At 41.5% G+C, this 23,436-nt stretch overlaps 1 protein-coding gene across 13 annotated transcripts in view; it reads left to right on the plus strand.

Moving 5' to 3' along the window:
- Positions 1 to 23,436, plus strand: part of TACC2 (transforming acidic coiled-coil containing protein 2) — a 157,622-nt gene that overhangs the window by 110,835 nt on the left and 23,351 nt on the right. For 12 of the 13 annotated variants that reach the window (XM_054206583.1, XM_054206582.1, XM_054206589.1 and 9 more), the window contains 8 exons: positions 555 to 718; positions 8,565 to 9,885; positions 14,800 to 14,860; positions 15,897 to 16,104; positions 19,936 to 19,997; positions 20,826 to 20,941; positions 21,715 to 21,886; positions 23,286 to 23,426. In XM_054206583.1, the coding sequence (XP_054062558.1) occupies positions 555 to 718; positions 8,565 to 9,885; positions 14,800 to 14,860; positions 15,897 to 16,104; positions 19,936 to 19,997; positions 20,826 to 20,941; positions 21,715 to 21,886; positions 23,286 to 23,426 (2,245 nt within the window). The remainder of the gene's footprint in view (positions 1 to 554; positions 719 to 8,564; positions 9,886 to 14,799; positions 14,861 to 15,896; positions 16,105 to 19,935; positions 19,998 to 20,825; positions 20,942 to 21,714; positions 21,887 to 23,285; positions 23,427 to 23,436) is intronic. The other variant, XM_054206585.1, reaches the window with a different exon arrangement.

Consider the following 23,436-nt stretch of genomic DNA (forward strand, 5'->3'; position numbering starts at 1 on the left):
TGCTAAAAGCAAGAATTTATTATTTCCGCAGGAGCAGGTTGCACAAGGATTTGCTGCACCTCAGGTATCTCCATGTTTGCTCTCTTACCTGTACGAGCACACGCAGAAATTTGATGCTATTTTAGATGGTTTTTTTGATGAAGCTATGAAATTCTCTTGAGACGATCCTTCTTGGTTTTTTTTTTTCAGTTGATCTAGCTACACTTGTGCCAAGGAGAGTTTCTGACACTAGCACAGAGATGGCAGTGGTGTTGTCTGTGTGGTCGAGCCACTGGAAAGCGGGATCTGCAGGACAGATTTATTGCCAAGTGTGTGTTTGCTTTTGTAACACAAAGAAGTCTTAAGTGACATAAAGATTTATACACGGAGAAGACCACAGCCATCATATTCTGCTCTGGAGGGCACACTGCAGTGTAAAATCTCCTTTGGGAAATGCAGAGGTAGCCTGGTAGCTGAGGTCCGTGCCGTCGGCTCAGAAAGCCCTGCATTTCCAAGTAGACCTGCAAACGTGAATCTTTGCTCTGCTCACCAGTCTCTCCTTTGATTTTCCCCAGGAGCTCTGACTCTGAAGAAGCGTTTGAGACCCCAGAGTCCACCACACCGGTAAAGGCACCACCTTCACCTCCGCAGCCACCCCCCGAAGCGGCGGCGGCGGCAGCAGCAGTTGTAGCAGAAATAGAACAAGAAATAAAACCCCAGCTGCCCTTGGAAGACACAGGTAACGAGCATGTAATGAGCGGGACAGGTTACTGGGGAAGGTAAAGCTGCGGGGAGGTGTTTGTTTAAGCACAGGCAAGGAACTGATGCTAATAAAATGTCTTCTGAAAGACTGGTTAGTGTATGCTGGGCATTATCCATGCTGGGAGGAAAAAACCTGTCGCCTCCTGGAATAAAGTATTGGAAAATCTGTCCATAACACTTGATAAATACTTAAGAAAAGAGGAGCTTTCTAGAAAAACCTTTCTTCGTTTTGAATCAAACTTCATTCCTCTTCTCAGAATTGTAGGATCTCTACAGAGTCAGGGGAGTAGGAAAGAGAGGTGTGAGATACAGATGCAGGCACCTGGGTGAGCACTGTTAGCTCTGACAATTAACAAAATGTGATTCTCAAATGTACTGTCACCTGCAACAGAAGGTGAACAAAAAGCCCTTCGAAACAATAGAAATATTTGTATTAGCTTTATAGGAGGAACATGGGAGTATGCGTGAATGTATGCATAATATACATACATGAAAATTGGTATATACTGGGAAAGTAACCTTTAAAAAAAGCATATTGTGTTAAAAATCCCAAAGAAATTCTCTCCCCCCAAAAGTGTTCTGTGTTCTCCAAATTGACTAATGGAATATGAGGGAGTAGAAAGCGCTCTATTAGCCCAAAATAGCTTTGTTTGGGCTGTCAGCTGACAGCTCAACAGTTTAAGATTGAATTCCCCATTATGCTGTCTTTTTTCCCATCTGAAAGTCGTGTCATCTCGATCACCTGGCTAAATTGTATAAAGGTAGTTTTGCTCTAAGCAGACTAAAGTTGACTTGTGTTTCGTTTGGAAAGATGTGTAGCGTTGCCAGGTGGTGTTTTAGAGCTTCCATTTCCAGTGAAGAAGTGGGTGTGTTGAGCAGTGGGCAAAGGCGATGTCCGTGTGTGGATTATAAAGGCTCTCGAGCTTCGATTTAAACCTTCATGGAAAGTGACAAGTAAGTCTTGCAAATGTCTCAAGCCACCTAACGCAGTTCTGGGACTTATGCATTAAGGAATGCTCTTTAAGATCACGATTTATGGTACAAGTTTATAAGAAGCTAGAAAGATGTTCAACAAACTGATTCCAGAAAATAAAACTGAAATACTGAGACGTTCCGACATTTTCCTTTCTGCTGTTACAGTTCCCTCTTCATTGAAGCAAACAACGTTACTCATTCTCCATCTTCTTTCCTTTTTCTAATCTTTTGCCATCTAGTGATTACAAAATAAGTGCTGAGAGAACAAAAGAACGCATATGCTGAACAGGATTGGAGTGTGTTTTTAATTACTGCAGTAGATTATCTTCAAACCCTTGATTACGCATGTGCTTCCTTGGCACACGTGTGTCTCGTCCCCTACATCCCAGATCGCCCCCTCCTTTCTCTCAGATATTTCTGAAGGAAGGTCGGGAACTGAATAGGTCTGTTCGTAGCCACTGTGAGCTGCATTGGAGGCCATTGGGTGGCAGAGATGGAAGCGTTTCATTTGCAAATGAGATTTGTCCATGGGAGGCAAGTTATCGCAAACTAACAGTTCAGCGTTCCAAAATGATGCAAAATGCAGTTATACAACGGGGTAATTTATGTGCGGGAAGGAAGATGTGTAATGCAGAAAAAATTCAAACGTAGGAGGGCAACACAAAGCGTTCATTTATTTTGGAAACCTTTAGAAAAAAGTAATAATACTAAGAGTGTGGGTTAGGTGTTTGCATGCTTCTTCAGAAATGTGAACAGTTAAATGGTTTGTACTTTCTAAACCGCTTGAGTAACAGTTACTGTGTAGTTTACATCCCTCGTAGCTTATGCACGTGGCTGCACACAAAGAGAACGTGTCCCTTCCTCGGGGGTTGGGAGCAGTTGAAGCAGAATCCCTCCTTGGTACCACACAGCTAAATAAATAGGTTTCAGTAAAAGAGGAGTAAGGAATAGGGGCAGCCGGAGAGCCTGGCACTGGCACAGGGAGAGGCAGCCACGTCCAGCTGGGTTTCTGGTTCACCAGCTGCGTGGCTTTGTCTTCTGCGTGAGGCTGGTGACAGACCGTGTGCTTGGGTGGAAGGAGGAAGCCTAGTAAGTTTTTTAGAGGATTATTTCATCTATATCTGACAATAATTACTTATGCAGACGGTTGCAGTTATGCTGCATGATATCATTAACGCAACAGCTGGACCCCACTGCTGGAAAGCCAAGAGGAGAGTTTTTAATTAGGTTGACTTCAACGCTCGCTTAATAAATATGATGAAAGTGAAATATAGCTGGACTCATCCTGGGTTTGTGCCAGCTCCTGGTGGGGTGAAACCTGCCGCATGGCTCCAGTCCATCAGCAGAAGAGCAGAAGAGGGGAGTCAGTCTGCGGGCGAGTCTGGAGGGGAAGAGGAGTAACAGAGCACGTGTGGGAACTACCTCTGAACCCCAGAAGGCGTCACTAACGACACTTCCACTCCTCCGTAAATACTTCATATGTTCTGGGGAACGTGGGTTATGCTCTTGAGGCAAATGATTTTGAGGATGCTTTTTATTTTATTTTTTTATTATTATTTTGGTTGTATTTTAAATTATTGTTGCCATCAGCTTCTCACAGCAGTGTCCTCTTCCAGTTCCAGCCATCTCAGCCCAGAAAGTGCCCCGAGCCCTTTCTCCCAAATTCTCCCTGTTTCTGGCCAGGAATTCCTGCCTGGGCAGGGACATTTCTTCTGCGCCCCTGCTGCCTTCCCCAATTAATTAATGAATTCAGATTTTATACCCAGGGGAGATGCGAGAGCTGTAATGCATAGAGGGGACTCCAGCTCTCGCAGGTCTCTCAGGATACGGGAGACCTATATTCAGGTCCTTCTTGTGCCAGGGAAGTTGAGGTCAGGCTTTCCAGTAGAGAGATGATTACACAGACAAAAACAAACTGAATTTTGGGGATGGAAAACATTCTTCTTCAGTGTTTTTCCTCTTGAAGCCTGACACAAAAAAAATGGAAAATAAACTTTATATCCAAAGTTTTCTCTCAGAATAAATGGCAAACTTATTTTTACAGTAATTTTTAAAATAGCATTACTAATTGATTTCATAACTTCAAAAGCTTCTCATAACAAGCAGGAGTTTGAAATAAACTGTGTTTCAAAATTTCTGCTCTTAGGTAATTCCAATTCCTGTATGCTATAGGCGAAGTTTACTTGTCTCCTGAGTTACTTCATTATAATGGAGAATGTGAGTGCACGCTGTATGCATTTTCCAAGGGTTTCTCTTTGTTTTTCTTTAGAAAATAGAATTAGAATTTAATTTCTTCCGTATTTGATTTATTAGATCTGGTTAAATTTTGTTTCTAAGCCTTTCAAAATAGTGTTTTATGTTGTTTCCAGCTCAGCAGCGTTAAGGCCTTCTATTTTCAGCCTGTTGGATTTTCCCCCTATTTTAGAGATACTTCAACAAAGAAGAAAATGCTCAACTGTCCTAGCACACAGTGCAGCTCCATCGCTAGAAGAATTTGTTCTAATTTAAAAGGAAAGACATTTTAAAATAGCTGGAAGTACTTTATATGTTCTAACCCCTTAATATATTTTCATTATTCAGAAAGAAATGGTTCAGATTTAGATTCAATAAGCTCATAGCTGGTGCAGATATTTAATTTCCTTCTTTAAAATACCTTTTAACCAAATTTGAAGTTGCCTCCAAAGTTTTTTGGAAATGTGTCTTTTTGTGAAGACGTCCCGGGAGAGTAGGACGCTCCGGGGTGCCGCATCCCATCCCGCTGGGACCGCAGCGCTCAGAGCGGGGAAGGCAGGGAGAGCCCCGCAGATGGGGAGGAGATCTGTGAGACCGCACCAAAATGAGACAAGGCTGCCCTTTTCGGCTACTTCAGGGGAGGTTTATTAGGAAAAATTTCTTCACCGAAAGGGTTATCAAGCATTGGAACAGGCTGCCCAGGGAAGTGGTGGAGTCACCATCCCTGGAGGGATTTAAAAGCCGGGCAGACGTGGTGCTGAGGGACATGGTTTAGTGGTGGTTTTGGCAGTGTTAGGCTGATGGTTGGCCTAGATGGTCTGAAAAGTCCCTTCCAACCCGGGCAATTCTATGATTCTGTGACTCTCCTTGTGCAACTACAGCCACTGAGTTTCGGTATTTCTTTCCTGAGGCTGTAAAAAGAGGCTGGCTGGTGTAAATCCTAATACCAGTCCTGCTCTAAACCTACGAATTCCTCCTATCCAATTCAATATATGCAATATACAGCAGTGGCAACAAGGTAGTAAAAATTCTGTATCCTCATCAGTGGAGGGGCTGGAGAATGTGCATGGGATTTGTTCACATCATTTATGGCTCTTTCTTTAAAGGAGGCTCAGTTAAGTGGGGTATGTGCCTGCCTCGCTGTTCCTGTGGGACATTGAAGCTTTACTGGCATCTGAAGTGCTATCAAAATGTAGGTATTTTATAACATACAAGAAAAAGTGTTCTGTAGTTGACTAGAAAAGGTTTTTTTTTTTATTTGTTTGGTTCCTTTTTGTTGGTGCTAACAGCAGAAATTTGTTTTGGTTCTTAATGCAAACAGTGTCATAATATCTTTCTAGCAACTTTTGCTGCTTCTGTAATAGGTGACAGGTGAAAATGCCGAGCATTAAACGTGTCGCGCAGCTCTCATTGAGGGGGCTCGTCACCTGGGTACAAGAAGTCTGGGGACTTCCGTTGTTGTGTTTGGTTTTGGGTTGGTTTTGTTTTTCATACCTGATCCAGGCAAAAATTTTCTGAAATCAGAGAAAATTCCCTTGTGGAAGGAGCAGAACTTGGACCTTCTGTTTTAATGAATGAAATGTTGGGTTTTTTCAGGGTTTGCCTGTTTTTTATGGCAACGTAAGTTTCCCTGCTATTGCGCGTGTTCTTGGAATGCTTTATAAAACTTAGTTATCTACCTGTGGGCAGCTCTTACCAGTATAATTGTGGGTGACTGTGGCATAAACCTTATTTAAAACCTTGTGCTCGCCTCTCTCTAGGGCAAGTCCTGCCTTAATTTTCATCCCTTGTGTTGTAGTACGTTCCTTTGCGATCAGATTGCATTTTAATAAAATACTGTAGTTAGTGATGCTGATTTGCTTAATTCTGTGGCGTAAAAGGACAAATGGCACTGCTCTCTGAATAGGCTGTTGATGTCGGAAAGAATGGTCTTCATATCTCTCTCTAGTAATAAAGGCGTGTGGGATTGCGATAGGGAGTCCTGTTCACATCTTCCTCTCCAGCACTTCTGCTGTTACTGAGCCAAGTCTGTTGTAATGCGGGAAGAGTTCGACAGCAGCATTTCACTTCTACCAAACGCCACATTTTCTGAGGCAGTTTCCCATCTTGTTCCGTAAAGAAACAAGGAAAATGTCACAGCAGCGAGTCGAGCGACGTTCCGCAGAAATCTATGCTCCGAAGTCAAGGATTTGATGAGGAGGAAGTTGTGAAATAAGCAATTAAAGAAGATTAAAGCCCTGCGCTATGTGGAGCACACCAAATTTGAATGCTGTTTTGCTTTGAGCAGCTGGAAAGCCTCCTATGTTCTCTTCGCTGCTGTGATGAGTCCCTAACCTCAGCTCTACCACGCCTGTCATTTACAGTCCAAGTCCTGCAGGGCATTGGTTTATTTTATTTTTTTTTAATATATATATTTTTTTTAAATGCATGTTTGTACTGACTTTGAACAAGGGGCCTCAATCCTGTTGAGGCCTTTGGCGCACGCTGGAATGAAAACAGCGCATAATTGCAGACGGTTTCTTGTTCAGATCCCCCTTTTATTTCGTGCTGACCTACATTTGTACTCTGCTGACATACTAGAGCGATGCCAGTGTTTATTGTAACGCGTTCCCATTAAGTGCCTGCCGTTCCTGTTTCAGTATAGTGCACAGATCAGTCTAACGCTGGAGTTTTATGGCACTCTCCGAGTCCCCTTAACGGCCGTCCCAGGGAAGTGAGCGCCAGCTCAGCTGGCACATCAAGTCTAGGTAATGACCCACTCAGCCAGGCTGAGACCAAGCCCAGCCCAGTGGAGATGAAGGAGAAAAATAAACTGTCCTGAAGTACTGCCATATTATTAGCATTCATTTAGCAGGAAAACACATTAAAATATTATTTTAATTGATGGAACTCGGTAAACTTCCACAGTCTTAGAAACTGTGTAGTCGTCGTTCCTTTGGCAGTCCCTGGAAATACGTCGTGCCAGTCTAAGGTATTGCTTTGGGAAATGTATCCAATTTCCTTAAATCCCTTCTGTCCTCTACGTCCATAAATAATAATTCTTGTAATCTCTATGCAGACATATAATTTCCTCTGAAACAAAGGAAAAATGTGGGGTTTTTCTTAATTCATTCACAGCTTCTGACTAAAAGTAATTATTGATTGTATTGCTTTTATGAACAACATTAATGAATGTAGCTGGTCAAAATGGGAATTACTTTGCAAAACATGTCAAGACTGGAATGAAAAAGATGTGTGGAAATTTCTCTGAAGTCATTTTAGGATGACAAAAGCCTTAATTTTTTTCCTTGACTGTTTTTCTTTATAATTGCATAATTAAACAAATTGAGAACGTGAAGAATGCTGTGCTGCTGCAATAGCTCCAGTCCGCATCGGTGAGAGCTCAGAGCAGCTGGTTTAGCCCAGCTTGAGCTGTGAGCCGGAGAGACATTTCCCAGGTCCCCGATCCCCTGACTGGGACACGCGCACCTGGGCAGAGGGGACTAGGTTACACTCAGATAGGGAGCACGACAATGGCAGCAGGAACAAACCATACTCAGAATTTGTAAAACATTGTAGTAATGAGCTTTTATGAGCTGGAAGGCAGAAGGGACCATCATCTTAATCTTTTCCTACCTATGTATTTTCTTTTTTTTCCTTTTTTAAAAATCTCTTTCTACTTTGTCCAATATAGTTGTTATATTCCAAGTGAAGAGACTTCTAGAAATCTTTCTTTGGATTCCGTTCAATAAGCAAATCTTTAGTTACAATGAAAAGCTACTTGTTTTAACAGTTTTAGCATCTAATTCTCTGTAAATTTTCTTCACTTCGATGAGTTAGAACTACACTTTGAGAAATCTCATTTAAATAATTTGTAGGAAGCTTCTAGCGGTCTTTTTTAAGGAAGATTTTCAACTAAGAATATTTGTACAGCACTCTAATTGAATAATATTCTTACCTTTACCATAATTTATTTCCTATGAAAATCTCAGTGATTCACGTCTCGTGATAAACTTGGAATTACAAGGTCAAAGTGGAGTGTGTTGACTGCTTGGGGCAGAGAGAGGAGCAGCATTGGTGGGTTGTGGAGGGGAAGCCATGTTCCTCAGGGAAATTGGTAAAAATAGCACATGGGAAACAAAGCTTGAGACCATCATGTAATTGCAGAAGCACCAGTCAATTCACAGGGAATTTACTGCATAAGAGCTCAGACACAATTCTGTGAACTCTTTATAACGGTAGAAAGCAGGAGTAATAAAGTGTTTGATGTTCAGTTTTTCTGGTATTTGGCATAGTTAGCATGTTATGGTAATATCTAACTCTTTAACTAAGTGATAATTAGTTTAGAAGTGATGCTCTAGAGGCTGTTGCAAATACGTATTTTGTGTTTTCGTGAAACTTGCCTTGAATCCTTTTCTGGGGAGAACAGAACTATTTTTTCCCCTAATCTAGTTCATATATTGGAAATGTCACTTTGGTGTGTATGCCCTTTAATCATTGCTTACTTAATTTGTATGATTTTAACCTTTTATTATTTTTTTTTTAATTGTAGTGTTATTAGATCGTCGTAAAATTTATTAAGCTCCAGTTTCAAAAATGTGCGTAAACTTCACAGAGTTTCCTGTTTGTTCCCACAGGATTATGTTCAGAAACTGTACCCGTAACTGATGTGTCACACAGTGAAACAGTTGAAGAAAGCCCTTTCCGTCCCCCTTCCCATTCTTTTTCCACCGTCTTCGATGAGGACAAGCCAATAGCCAGCAGTGGAACTTACAACTTGGACTTCGATAACATTGAGTTGGTTGATTCTCTCCATGCCTTAGGACCGAGCTCTCCAGAATCAAAGAATCGTGATCCCAAAGCGAATGTTCGAAGAAAATCTACCGATTCAGTCCCAGTTTCCAAATCTACATTGTCTCGATCTCTTAGCTTGCAAGCAAGCGATTTTGATGGAGCATCTTACCTTGGCAATAGCGAGACATTAGCACCGGCAGCAGATGTGTACAGTACTGGTTCCAGTAGTGCTTCTAGTACCCTTAAGAGAACAAAGAAATCCAGACCAGCTTCCTTAAAAAAGAAGCAGTCAGCAAAAAAATCTCTGGATGCTCCGCCGGTGAAGGAAACACCACCAGAACCATCTGACCTCGGCCAAGCAGCTTGTGCCCCAGGTGAGGATAAACCAGTAACTGAAGCAAAGGCTGACTCAGTAAAGCCCGAATGTACTGAACCTTCTAAAATCTCTGCTGAGAAACAGGAGGCCCCGCCTGTGCCTGAAGGATCCTACCCTGTGGATCCAGACAGTTTTGAAGGGATTAGTGCATTTAGCACTGGAGGCAGCAAAGTACAAAACTCTCCCCCTGCCAATAAGAAAACGCTACCTCTTACGACGGCACCTGAGGCTGTGGAGGTGACTCCGCCTGACACTGGAGGACAAGAAGACCCTCCGGTCAAAGGCATTGCGGTGAGGCTGGAGTTTGATTATTCTGAAGAAAAGGGGGTCAGTGAAGACCAGCAGGAGAGCACTCCTCCTCCCAAAAAAGCAGGTAAAAAGCCTGGTGCTAAAATGCCACTACGGAGGCCAAAGACTAAAAAGTCAGTGGAAAAGCTTGACAATGCTCCAACCACACCAACCAAGTCGCCCGTTGATCCAAACGAAATCCCTATCACAAAAGGCTCTTACACTTTTGATATTGACAAGTGGGATGATCCCAATTTTAACCCGTTCTCATCTAGTACGAAAATGCAAGAATCACCCAAACTGCCTCAACAAACGTACAGTTTTGAGCCAGACATGTGTGAGGACTCTATTGACCCTTTCAAGTCGTCTTCTAAGATAGCCAGCTCACCTTCCAAATCTCCAGCTTCCTTTGAGATACCAGCCAGTGCCAATGAAACAAATGGAACCGAAGGAGACAACTTGAATAAACCTGCAAAAAAGAAGAAGACGCCACTAAAAACGTAAGTTAAAGGGCACAGATGTTTCTAGATTAGAAGCACATTCCTAGCCCTTAGTGCAGTTACACTCGGGTTATATCTGACCAGAGAAAGGAAGATGCTGTTGAGTGTTGGTAGCCACACAACTGGGCTTGTGCTGGGGGTCTTTACGTGCTCTCCATCAACTTGTTTCCTCAACAGCTTGATGTTTCCAGACTGAAGGGCAGAACCAGAGTGGGCCACTGGACTGGCAATTGGATTTTTGAAGTTTTGGGGCTCAGTGTAGATTTGAATCTGATGAAGTCCAAATTTTATCAGTTTTGTGCCAAATTTTCTGTGGCGTCATCTTGGGAATTTGATACTGTTTAAGCTGATCAAATTATTCGCACCAGTAAAGACTATTTTGTGAATCATCGGTTTTGAGAGTGGGATGTGAAATAGTAAGACAGCGACAAATCTTGTATTGCACACAGCAGGAAGATGCTTTTATCTAGTGACTTACAGTATTTAAAAGAAAATAACCTGAAATGGAGGCGTGCAGTATTGAAATATATATTTTTAAATATAAGACTAAAAAATGTGAAATGTTTCCTTTCTGTGAAAGAGCTTGCAGTTCTGCAGAAGGGTTAAAATCTCCTAGACTGCTACTTGTTTGGGAAATATCCAGCTTTTAAGACACCGTTGACAAATTGGAGGATAAATTCTCTAGCTTGTTGAATTTCGATATTTGATTAATGATTTCAATGGCTAGTTGCATTGATTCCATGGTTAACTTGCCGGTGTGCATGTTATCTCTTACCCATTCAGACGGGGTTGTTTTGAGTCGGTAAGCAGTAAGCCTGTATCCCATTTATCTGAAATTGATAACCTGTATGTGTCTATAAGAAAGTATCTCACTGCCTGTCCCTTTATGATTTAAATGTTTCAGCTAACTAACAAAAATGTGACTTGAAATTACAAAAGCCTGACAATTTGAAGATAACGTGGTTAATGTAAAGCAGTACAAAAAAAAGACCTCCTTTATGGAGTGAAGCGGAGATTGTTCAGTTTCTTCTGAGCAGCCTGCTACTCTCTAGACATCTAATTTGCGTCCCTTGCCAGATTTGAGGAAGCTTGTGCCATTTTTTCTTTTTAGGGGCATTTCTGACTTAAGAAAATTATAGACCACTGTATAGTTGAGTTTGAGTTGTTCTGTTGTTGCTTCTTTTTGAGGTATGCCTGAAATTCCCAGGAAATTGAGGTGGGAATTGAGATACGTGCTAAGCTGACACATTTTCCGAGGTTACAGTCCGAACTGGTTTTGTCCAAAACAAGACGACTGAAAAGTCTGACTGCAAGAGAGGAACAATTCGAATCTTACTGTGGAAGTGTGGAGGGAAAAGAGGGGAATTTTAATATCACCAGATCCTTAGGTCTGATAATTGCAGCCAGCCAGAGTCTCCTTGTGTCTTCCAGTGGCTGCAGTGGAGGTGACAGACCCCCAGTATAAACCTCTTGGGTCCACCCATCTGCTGTGAATATTAGAATCAATTCCAAAGCTGTTCATTTAGGGGCAACCCGGGTTTACAAAGAGTTTGCTAAACCACATCCATCCTGGGGAAAACCCGTCGTGGGAAGGCCCTGTCCTACAGCCACAAAGTTCCCTGCTGCTCTTTGTCATGGTGGAAGAAGTGAAACTGCCCTGCTGGTCCCAGGTTCTGCTTGCAGGCTCTTATCTCAGGAGGGTTGCAGGAGCTCCCAGCCCTTGCCTGGGACTGCTTTCACTGCGTTGTGTTACGTGTCTGCTGGCTCCAGCCCCATAACCTACTTTTTGCAAGTGGTTTCTAAGAAAGAAGAGAATCTGCATGTTAATACACAGCGCAGCCTGGAGCCATAATACTTTCTAGAAGAAAATTAGCCTAAGGCTTGTTGGGGAATGCCAGGGGAAGTAGTGGTTTTGTCTCTGCCTGTCTCTAGTCTCTTTTCTCCATAAAAAGGGCCCTCAACATGGCCCCTCCGTGGGGTCCAGTGCAGGAGAACCCAAGGCCAGGCAAGGAGCTGGGGTGTAGGATCCTTCTTGGCGATGCTCCCATGGTGGGACAGAAGAGAGAAGCCAGTGTTAAATGCTACAGCTCCAAGGGGCAGAAAGGAGGGTGTTTGAATTTGGAAATGATACTGTAACGTACCAGGACTTCTAAAACCTAATGGACAATTGTGCAAAGCCAGGAGTATTTATTAGCACTGTTGAGGAGGGCAGAAATATAACTGTATGGACCAGTTTGAAAATGTATGGAAAGCCTTTCCTCGTGTGGAAAGACAGCAATTTCTAGGTGAGACCTATGGGAGGTGAGGAAGCCAGGAATGAGTTTAAGCCATTGTTAAGCTTGTACTCCTTTGATTCTCTGCCGCGTGCTAGGTATTGCCTGTGTTAAATCAATAAAAATAATCAGGTTTTATTCTGGAATGAAACTTACAGCAGTCTAAGCATTGACCTCCATGTGAAAAGATGAGATTTTTAGAAGAGCTGTCAGCTCCACACAAATTACTCTCTGGTCGGATACCGAAGTGCTGAGCTGTTTCGAGGTAGATCATCTTGCTCAGATGATGGTGAACGAGGAGCGGCTGATGCCTCCCGGGTGCCTGCTTGTAGTGATGAATAAAAATAGGTGGCTTGTATAGACGTTGCTCTTGAAACTGTTGGATGATTGGAGGCTGTGTTTAGAAGCTCAAGGTGCCAGCTCTCCAGAGCATTGCACGTGAGAAGAACCGAGCAGAAGCTGCCAAGTTTATATGTAGATGAAAACTTTTCTTAGCCTTCATTGTTTGGCAAGGTTTCCTTCTGGTTTTGGGGCAATCGGTTTGTTCTGTTGGAACACAAAGTCAGGTTTCAGTGAGAGCTGGAAGAGATGAGATTTAAAGAAATGTCGTTTTCTTTCTTCGCTTGGGGAAATGATTTGAAAGGGTCAAGTAGCTTTTCCTGTACTGTCGTAACAAATCAGCAGGCATGAAAAAACCTTGCATAACGGCGCTCTTGCCTTAAGCTTAGCTGCCATTCAAGAACAGTTTTACATCCCAGATGATAACAAATCCTGTGCTTTGAAAAGAAAGCAGGTGGCTACCGTCAGGGAAGGCAAGGACGCTTAGTGTGTTGATAGAAACTTAACGCGGAGGCCTCAGCTTTGAAAACTGTATTTTGTGAGATGAAAGCATGCCAGAAGTATAGCATTGAATTTGAAAACATTAAAGGACTCGATGAATATTATTTTTTCTCCCCATGTATTTCACAATAAAAAGTAGGTGTTAAGATTATACAGGTAGAAAATATGCATGATGAGATTGCCTTAACACATTAACATTAACAGAGTGTTTGTAGGTTTATCTTTTTTGTCAGTTCCTTCTGTCTGTCTCTCTTTTCTTTGTCTTATTTGTCTTAGGATGGTAGAAGATGTGATGTCTGTATGTTCTCTGTTGTAAGTAATTCTAAGCTAACAATTCGTTTCCTCTTTGATTTATGGGCTTTTTAATTTTACTCATTTATTTTGCGGCATGATCAGTTGCTATTCAGCATGAAGCTTTTATGTTAACCATTTCACTTCACTGTCACATATGGAAGCTATTTGAAGTAAGATGCCTTGCTGTGAATGAGCTTGAGGAATCTATTGCCTTGTTATCTGTTTGCCTATCAAAGAAGATCCTCTTTTAAAAACTATATAAATTTCGTATCCTTGAGCTAAAATATGAGTGTTTTATTTCTACCACTGTACACCAACATTGTACAATCAGTTTTTCATAAATACTGCATAAAATGTTTCTCCTTCTTAAAGGAATAAGTTACCCTAATTACTTCTAGCATCATAACTAGATAATTAGTCACGCCAAACACACCGATATTCCACTGTCGAATTTATTTTCCCCTCTAGATGTGGTATTGATTTACCCTCTACCGACTGAAACCCACCGTGATAATTTCTAGTGCTGATCTTGCCACTCATCGATTAGGGATGAGCTGGTGGGCAGTAATTTTTGCTACTGCCTCTCAGTTCAAACATTAAGTCTTTATCGGCGAGTTTGGTATGATATTTTTCTCCCTCTTCTAGTTTGTAGCAAAAGTGTGTTTGAATAACTCTGGCAATAGGCATCAAGAGAACAGGTGGACAATTGGTTTATTTCCCCGTTAGTCACAATTTTTAGCCAATTGTGAATAAACATAAAGGCAACATTCATAATTATACACCAAGACGTGATGTTTATTCTTCATTCCTTTTGCCTGATTGAAACCTATGGGATTTGGAAGGGCGACAGTGTCCGTGCTCCCAGCCTGCACTGTGAGCTCTCAGGGGAACTGGAAGCAGAATTGCCATATTTACTGTTTTATTTGTTTTAAAGAGGGAGGGGGTCCGTCGAGCACATTTGTAACGACAGAGCTTTGTTCTGGCACCTTGGGAACAGCATCTGCCTCGGCTGTTTTTATGTAGTTCACCCAAAGCATATGAGGTTTTTTTCGTAGCAATTTATGGGGTCATTGGAGCTTACTGCCCCAAGATTATCACCGTTTTAATTCTCATTTAAAGATGTGTTTTAGACTTAATTTTCAGATGGGAAACGGAAGCAGACAGAAGCTAAATAATTTGCTTAAGGCCACAGAGGATGTCTGTGGTGGAGCAGGGATTTGAACTGCAGTCGAGCAGCAGCTCCGTTCTGTAAATGTGTCGGTAGTTGGCATGAAAAATATGGCAATCCTGCTTTTCTCAGCTTTTGGGGAATTGAGGCCCGTTCCAAGTGCATGACAACAATATGTACCTATGGCATGTTTCTCTGTGGTGCTGCTGCCTAACGGGTGGGATTTTCAAGCAGAAGGGCTTACAGAGGTTGCATTGTCTGTGGCTGTTTCTTGCTGAGTGTGAAATGACCCAGTTCTTACCGGTATTACCATATTAACGGTTTTAACTTTATTTTCAGTGATACATTTAGGGTGAAAAAATCACCAAAAAGATCCCCACTATCTGATCCTCCTTCTCAGGTAAAGTATGGATGCATTTAATTAGCGTTCTTGTAGAGGCAAAAAATGGAAATTTGGTTTATTTAATTGTAGAACTGTACGTTTAATAATAGAAGAGGTTTTTGTGAAGAATATAAGCATATTGGTGTTTAAGTACAGCACACTGGGCTATAATCATAAGATATTGAACTTTTGGTTTCTTGAAGCGTGTATACGGCGTATATTAGAACTAGTGTAATTAGAACTATTCGAATTCCAGTTAGATTACAAGTGCATGTACTTTGGGAAGTCCTATGTTGCAATGGAGCAACAATATGAATAAATATCTTCGGTCAGTTGTCTGAAAAACTAGACGTAACTATCCACCCTGGAATTTTTTGATTAGAAAGTAAGAAACTAAATGCATCAAACTGGTGGGCTGGAAGGGAAATGGAAATCAAACAAGTGGGCTGATCTACCAGGAACATGTGCTTGGATGGTTTTATTCCTTGTTGTAAGCTGCCGGCAGGTGGTTTTCTTGGAAGAGAAGTTAACAAAAGCTGTTCTGCCTACAAAGGCCCAAGTGCTTTGATGTGGTACAGCTCCTTCCACGCTGCTGTTCGCCTTCCTGTTATCCATCCTACCCTTTTATTTATGCTGCTCGACAGCCTAGAAGGGAAGAAAGGGTTCATGACCTCGCAGACCTACGAAGGCTTGCTCCGATGAGGGGAGCCTAAAAAGTCGGGTTTGGTAGTCAAAGACTTCAGTCATGGGTGCCACTTATGTCAAGTGCCTAACAGATATAAACAGCTCCGGATTTTCTTTCTTCCTTGTTATCAAGGCGGCTTTGCAATGCCGGTGTTTATCATCAAAGAGTTTAGTTATACCGGGAAAACTGGCTGCTAGTAGAGTTCTAAATGAATTACTTTAATATTTTTCATTACGTATTTTGTACAGAGCTGCAGTAAAGAGCACAGCATTAAACAGATGACTGTGGTTGTGTAGAGGAATTTCGGGAGTTGACTATTCAACGTGTCAATGAAAGATAATAGAATTAATTGGTGCTTGTCTTCTGCAGGATCCCACTCCACTGCCTACTCCAGAAACACCTCCCGTCATATCCACGGTGGTTCATGCGACAGATGAGGAGAAACTGGCGTCTTCGGTGACCAGTCAGAAATGGACCTGCATGACTGTGGACCTGAACACGGATAAACAGGATTACCCGCAACCGTCTGATCTGTCTACATTTGTTAATGAGACTAAATTCAGCTCTCCTACAGAGGGTATGCTTTATAAAGGACTGTCTGCATCCAGCCGATGTTATATTTATTGGGAGAGGGGTTTTGGTTCGTTCAAGGAGGTTGGCATATACTTTGCTGAATGCAAACGGTATTATTTGGGAACCCTAAAAAATGATGCTCTTTGGAGCAGTCTGGGAAACTTGGCGATTTTGGGGAGCTGAATGTACGACACCCATAGTCCCACCTCGAGTTTTCAAGAAAGCAGAGAGAGGAAGCTTAAAGGAAAATGAAAGGAGCCTCCAGAGAAAGGCTTTTGCTTCCTTTAGATGGTTACTTGTAGACATGCTCTGTTCTTCTGTGCGTGCTGCCTGTTCCCTCTGTGCCTTCACGGGAGACTGGCGTCTGATTCCACTCTGGGTTTGTGCTCCTGGATCGAGTCACTGAACTACTGGTTTTGCCCGAGCCTGTTCCTCTAACCGGAATGGGAGAAGGTCCCAGGTTAAAAATCTGCTCAAAGTTTGTGTATTGTACTAAGACCCTTAACATGCCATCTCTCCTCCAGGTTCCTAGTATCCAGGTATCTTTAAGCATAAAAATGTCCAGGATATTCCCTGCGTAAGATAGGTACCATTCCCGTGCCAGATAAAATTTCCTTCTGGATCAGCTTATTAAGATTTTTCCTGTCATAAGCACCTGTGAGCTGAAGGTGGAGGTTTCTGTTAGGAGAACTGTCATTCCAGGTCTGCGAAATGTGGGACAGACATTTAGAATTTAGAAAATTTGTGTGTGGCCCTCCTTGGGGTAACCGGAGGGAATACTGCTTTGCAACATCTGCTCCAAGGGCAGATTTTCAGCTTTGTGGGTGGGAAGAATGTGTGAGTTTAACTTGGCTTAAACTTTTTCTTCTTGATCAGATTTTTTTTTTCCCCCTAACCTTTCAACCCACGTCCCAATCTGCCATTATAGTGACTTTATGCCATTTTAGACTGGATCTGAGGGGTTTTTTTGCCTAATTGAGAACTGCTAAGCTTTTCAGTCAAATGCATTTGACATTAAAAGGCACGAATAATCATAGTGGTTTTAATGGGAATGCACATGTTCATATGCATGTGCTTATATGTTTGCGTGGCCTGGGCTTTTTGGAAATCTGCTGAGAGTCTTTTGTACAGATATACATTTCAATCTGGGTAAATCCATTTGGCTTTATTGTCAAATTATAAATTTTAGACATCGACTTCTTCATTTGTATTAAAAAAAAAAATTTAAAGAAATATTTTTTAGAAAATAAGCCCCCCAAATCTAGGAAAATGGAAGTTATATGGAAGGAGATGAACAAAAGAATAGTGAGAGATACTCTAAGGCAATCATTTTACTATCAAAGTGGATAGAAGAAAGTGAGCAAAGCTCCTAATTAAATGCTAATTGTCTTGTCTCATGTGTGCTGCATCGTACAGTCGGAGTTTCAGATTACATGCTAATTATAATCAACAATGCTTCCGCTTTTCAGATCTCTTAAAAATAATAATTTTTTTTTCCCTTGACAGTCTTGCTCCTGGGGCGTTGAGAAATTCTTGAGTAATGCCAAGGCTGTTTCTCAGTGCGAATATTTTTTCCCCTCCCAGATACTGGTAGGAGTGTTACCCTGTAACCTGACACGGCTTTTGTACAGATGCAGCCCAGCTACTGAGTCAGCCAATACACCCAGCTCTCGGCTCTTGCATGCGCTGCTCGTAACTCCTGCCATTTCCCTGTTGCACAGACCAGAAATAAGCAGTAGTTATTAGCAGAAAATTCTGATGTAATCTTGCAGCTATTTGTGGGAGGAGTTGGAGGACATCACTTAGTAAGTCTGTTGTATGTATTTATGAAAGATAATTATCTTACTTCATGGGATATCCTGGGCATTTGTAATTTTGAATGTATAGAGGTAACCGGAGCGTAAGATTTTGGAGGGGAGATGATGTCTTAGAGGAGATACCTAAGAGAGGAGATAAACTCTAGTTATGCTGGAAACTTCTGAGAGCAATGAGACGGAACGAACTGCGTTTAGCGAGCCATGCTATTCCTTTTGTTTCTAGTTGAAGTATTTCCACCTGTGTCCTGCCTTTTCTAAATCAGTAAAGTTAAATACGTTTTGCCCCCACGCTGGGTGTGGATTGCGACTGCAAAGCGGCCACCGGCCCTGGGGGCAGCTGGGCCACCGCTGCCGGCTGTGCCAGCAGAGGACAGTGCCGGCGCATCTCCTGCCCCTGCTGCCACACTCACTCACCCGTTGCTCTCTGGGCTCGAAAATACGCCCCTTAAACGCTGGTGATGCACCTCGCCGGGCTGTGTGTAGTTAAATGGAATACAGAAAGGCACTGACTAAACACTGGGTGCCGTTATCTGGTATTTCATGCTTTTTTCCTGCAGCGCTGCATCGAGGAGGGGGTTTGAATCTCGTCGTTTCAGTTTTGTTTCTGCTTTCACTAGGAAGAAGCCTGTATACCAGGAGGCTGTCCCTCTTGCCGGGCTCCCTATTTCCATTAAAACATATGGTGCCAGGAATTTAAATGTGAGGAGCTGACTATTATAGCATTCTCCTCACTTAGATGGTTTACTATTAATATCTCCCACGTGTCAGGTACTGAGAGTTTGTGGCTGTTCCTCTTCAGTGGTGGTTTGACAAAATACATCGGCTCGCAGAATTACAGTCCTTGTTCTCCACGGTGCTTTTTATTATAAAAAAATCTTGAGCCTTGTAAACTCACATTGCACCCTCTGAAACTTTTTTTTTTTGAACAGAACAGGTAAGGGATTACATTTAGAGTTCATTTGTTTTTAAGGAGCAAACGTCTTCCTGATACGAGCCCTATTTTTCAAAAGCTGCCCAAATCTAGAAGAATTTTTGCACATACTTTTAGCTTCATATAAATGCTAGCGTGCCATTTGTTAGAATTTATCTGTAATGGAAATGGAATTATACAAGTGGTTTATTGAATTAACTCATGGAAACAGAGTAAAATACAGCGTTAGGTCAAATTAATGATGTTTTTAATTTTTAAATGAAGGTGTCATTGAACAAAGCCTTTGCTTTTATTTGGGTGCAGGAAGGTATGCTCTCTTTTCCATTTTGCCATGTTTTATCTGTCTGCCTCCGTATCAGCTCACTGCCGGGTGACCATGAATTGGAAAGAAATGCTGGTTATTCCCTCCAGTGTAACGAGGAGATTAGACGTAGAGAAGCAGTAAAGATTTGCATTTTTATTAGGGTTTAGATTTAGGGGTCTTTGTAAATCTTCCCGCTGTAGGCTTTTGCTCTGTAACTAAAATGTGAAAACAGCCCAGTGAGCTGGGCTGTTGTGTCACCCCCTGTTCAGTGAGCATACTGGTATTTTATGTATCTTTTTATCTTAAGTAATACCACAGTAGTCCTGCTTAATTAAGAACTGTGTGATAAACATTAAGAAATAGAAATTACTTCATTTCTCAACAGCTTTTAAAATCTTCTTGCGTACATTAAAGGAAACTGGTATCAGCATTACCAATTATTGAAAAATATGTTTTCTGTGATAACACAATAGAGGAGAGTTATCTGCGCTCTGAAAGTGCCCTGAAACTTTGTTAATATTCTGGCCCCTGGGGCAGAATCTTCAGCAAATGGATAAAGCTGAAATTTTTCAGGCAAATGAATTTGTCTGAAACGTGTCATAGTTCATTGCTGAAAATCAGTGCACCTTCTGCTTTCCCTCTGTATATTCTATTTTTAATACCTCATAGAAAAGTATTGAGCAGAATGGGAGTGGCCCTGGTAAATGAGAAGAGATCTCATTTACTTCTGCAAATATCATTTCATGGCTTGTATGTAATGGCTCTTTTTTGTTTCTGTTGCAGAACTGGAATATGGCAACTCATATGAAATAGAATATATGGAGAAAATAGGCTCCTCTGTGCCTGTAAGTTCTCACTTCCATTTCCATTCATTTGCATTCCCTTGTCGTAATATACTGTCCTGACACTGCCATCAGCCTCGCTACCCCTTAAATTAATTATAATGTGCCTGCAGCAGATTTGCAAAACCAGTTCCTTTAAATTGGCATAACTGGGATAAATTGCATGGGCTTTGTTGTCCTATATTCTGTAGAGCTTGTTCCATTTCATTATTTTATTTTTAAGCTAGCATCATAGTAGTTCTTTCTGGAGATTAAAAGCAAATCAGTATTTCCAGCAGTGTAGAGTACAGAGCTGTCTACACCAGCTATTGAACTATTTAAGAGACTGAGAGTAAAACTTTTAAGATGGAGGGAATCGGGAGAGAATACACGGCATGAACATGAAATAGGGAATGCGGTACTATACACTATCAGTTGTTTTGCCTTGCTTCTATTTAATTCATGGATTCAATAGCTTGACTAGATTCAAAGGGGGTATATCCACAGGGAATGTTAAAAAAATCAAGTGTGTCAGCTGATGAGAAGTTTCAGTGAATATTTCAGTAACACTTTCAGTCAAGGGATGCCCCCTGCCTGACAGGCCCAGCAATCTGATTAGCCCCAAAGTTGGAGAAGAAGAGCCGTTGCAGAGAGTGAACTATGTAGGTTTTGTTCTTTAATGGTTTCTTCCTTAAAGGGATCATCTCATCTCAGTTAGCATAGACTGTATTACAGTCCTGTATTATTGCTTGTCTGTCAAGTCATTTGGTCACTTAAGGCTTCAGTGACCTGAATTAGCTTTAATGGAGAATGGTTGAGTTGCTTAATGAGTCTTTCTTTCCCCATTGCCAGCAGGATGATAACACCCCGAAGAAACAATCTTTATACCTAATGTTTGATGCACAGCAGGAGAGCCCGGTCAAATCACCTCCCATCAGACTGTCTGATTCCACGACCCCATGCTCCGGGTATGTCACTGAGAGCAAATTCAGCGACGGAAAAGGATGGCAGGGAAATGGGTTACCGTCATAGCACATACACCTCTTCCTCTCTCTGCCTCTCTGTTGCCAAGTTGTTTGTTTAAAAATAGATTCCCATCTGTGTACACATATGATAGAGAATAGAGGGCAAAGATACAGAAGTTTTCTAATGGGAAGGAAGAAGGACATATTTTTCTCCTTCATATTCTTACTAAATAGAATCACAGCGGCAACTGTTCCAGTAGACAATGGCTTCCTACTTCCCATTTTTTTCTCAGATACTGAGATCATTTTCATGTCAATCTAGAAATCTCCTAATTTTGCAACTTTTCACTTGGCCTTTCCTCGATACATTTTCTGAACAAGGAGTCTAGTTCATAAGAACAGGATGTGGGGGTTGTATTTACTTCCAAAAATTTTGCTTGTTGAGGACATCTGATCTTATTAGTAAAAGTTGTTTGTTGGGAGAGATGTAGGTCACAATGAGAAATGGGTAAAAAGGCAAGTGAGCAATATTTAAGGAATGCGCATAGCATTTCTGATGGAACTGACTTTATTTAGATTACTCCTGAGCATTGCTTCGGAAGGATATTGCAAAGTGCTATGAGGTGTAATGATATAAAGTTGAGTTGAAACAATGAGTGGATATAAAAATATATACACATGAAAATAACGAAGGGGACTTCCTTAGTTATTCCCAGAAGCAGAATTGTAAGGGCCTTGTGCTCTACCCTGAAAGCATATACACAATCTTTTTGCAGGTCAAGTTTTGAAGACCCTGAAGCCCAGCAGTCCTCTGGAATGAAAATACAACATCCAGCTTCCCGAGTCCTAGCTGCCAGCCAAGAGGCACACTTACAGTCACCTGACAAGTCAAAGCAGAAAGACCTGGAGCCCATGACCCTAGGAACAACTCCAGAGGCTATTGAAATAGTAAGTAATTTATGATAAGAACTTAGGAATTGTTTCCCTGCAGAAATTTCTCGTGTCATATAAGAGGTAGCAAAGGTGGATCTTGCAAGTAGAGTGAAACTCAATCTGATACTTAAAGATCTTGGAAGCAGCATATGGTAGGACCCAAATGAGGGAGGCAGGTTGATGGCACTGATGGAATTCATAAGACTTTTCTGAATACTTGCTGTAGCTTAACGCGTTCTTGTAATAACTTCTTCCAAGTTGATACCTAAAAGTGCTTTTTTTCTCACACAGGCCTTTTTGCACTGTGCTTTAACCCAATATTTAAAGAAATATTTTATATGTAAAATAAGTGGGTTTATATAAACATAAGAGACATGATTTGTTCTGTTGCATGTACTGTGAAATTTCAAAATTTTGTTGGTAAAGAACAAGTGCCCTTTCACATTTTTGCATAAACTGTTAACTGTATTGTTGCCATCTGATACTGATAATGTAAAATTCACTTTTTTTCATCACTAGAAACCATTCCAGCTTCCAATTAAATCACTTTTTTTAGTGGCTTCTCTGGGTTGGATTTGAATTAGTGGTGAGCCCTTCCTTGCTCCCAACCTGCGCTGCATACAGACTTTAGAGCATTGGTTCTCAGATTCATGAAGGTTCCCTCAAAGCCTCCACTTTTCCGGACAAACTTGTTTCACAAATGCCTACAGCACTAGACGTGCTAAGCTGTGTGACAATCTATTTACTGAGGAGTCTAAATAAGAAGCAGCTCACTTTAATACTATGCTTAATTTATATTAATGATGCTGTTGATACCATCTCAGAAAACATTTTTTATGAGCTTGAGTACTTTCCTGACTTCAGGGAGTCTTGGGTACTCAGATCCCAGAGGTCTTGGTTTTGTCCTTTAATTCTGTCCACCCTCATATTGTGCATTTATCCTGACCATGTTGTAATTGTGAACATAACTTAGTTTAACCCCAGTAAGCAGCAAAAGACTTTGTAAAGACTGCAAAAAGAGTCTTGATGAAGTTTGCCTTAGTTTTGGTGGTCTCCAAAGCTTTTGCACTGCCTTAGAGATGCCTGAACTAAACATAAGCCCATCGGAATTGTTTGAAAGCTATTGTAGAAGTATTGAGAGTGGGCTGTGGTCCATGGTTTGAGAGCCATTGCTTTAGAGGTCCAGATATTTATTTCTTCATGTTAGTCTTGGAAAGTTTACTCAGCTTTTAAATTAGGAAGAATTGTTCTTGATGTTTGTCTGTTCCACCTGTGGGTTGCGTATTCAAAAGTAATCTTCAGGGCAGCAAGAATTTACTAGGAATCAAGGATTTGCAGACAAGTATGTTGCTTTTGGTCTGATCTACTTAGGCAAAACGTCTGTTGCTTATTCTCTATCCTCCTTCCCCTTCAGACATCTCCTGAAGACTCCTTTGTCTCTGCTGATGCTCTTCTCAATAGGATATCTAAGAAAACCTCGATATGTGATCAGCCTGAATATCTGGATCCTGATTTAGCAGAAAAGAACCCCCCAGTATTTGCTCAGAAACTTCAGGTTTGTAGCA

The sequence above is a fragment of the Rissa tridactyla genome, chromosome 6, assembly GCF_028500815.1.
Source record: "Rissa tridactyla isolate bRisTri1 chromosome 6, bRisTri1.patW.cur.20221130, whole genome shotgun sequence".
Lineage (NCBI taxonomy): Eukaryota > Metazoa > Chordata > Aves > Charadriiformes > Laridae > Rissa > Rissa tridactyla.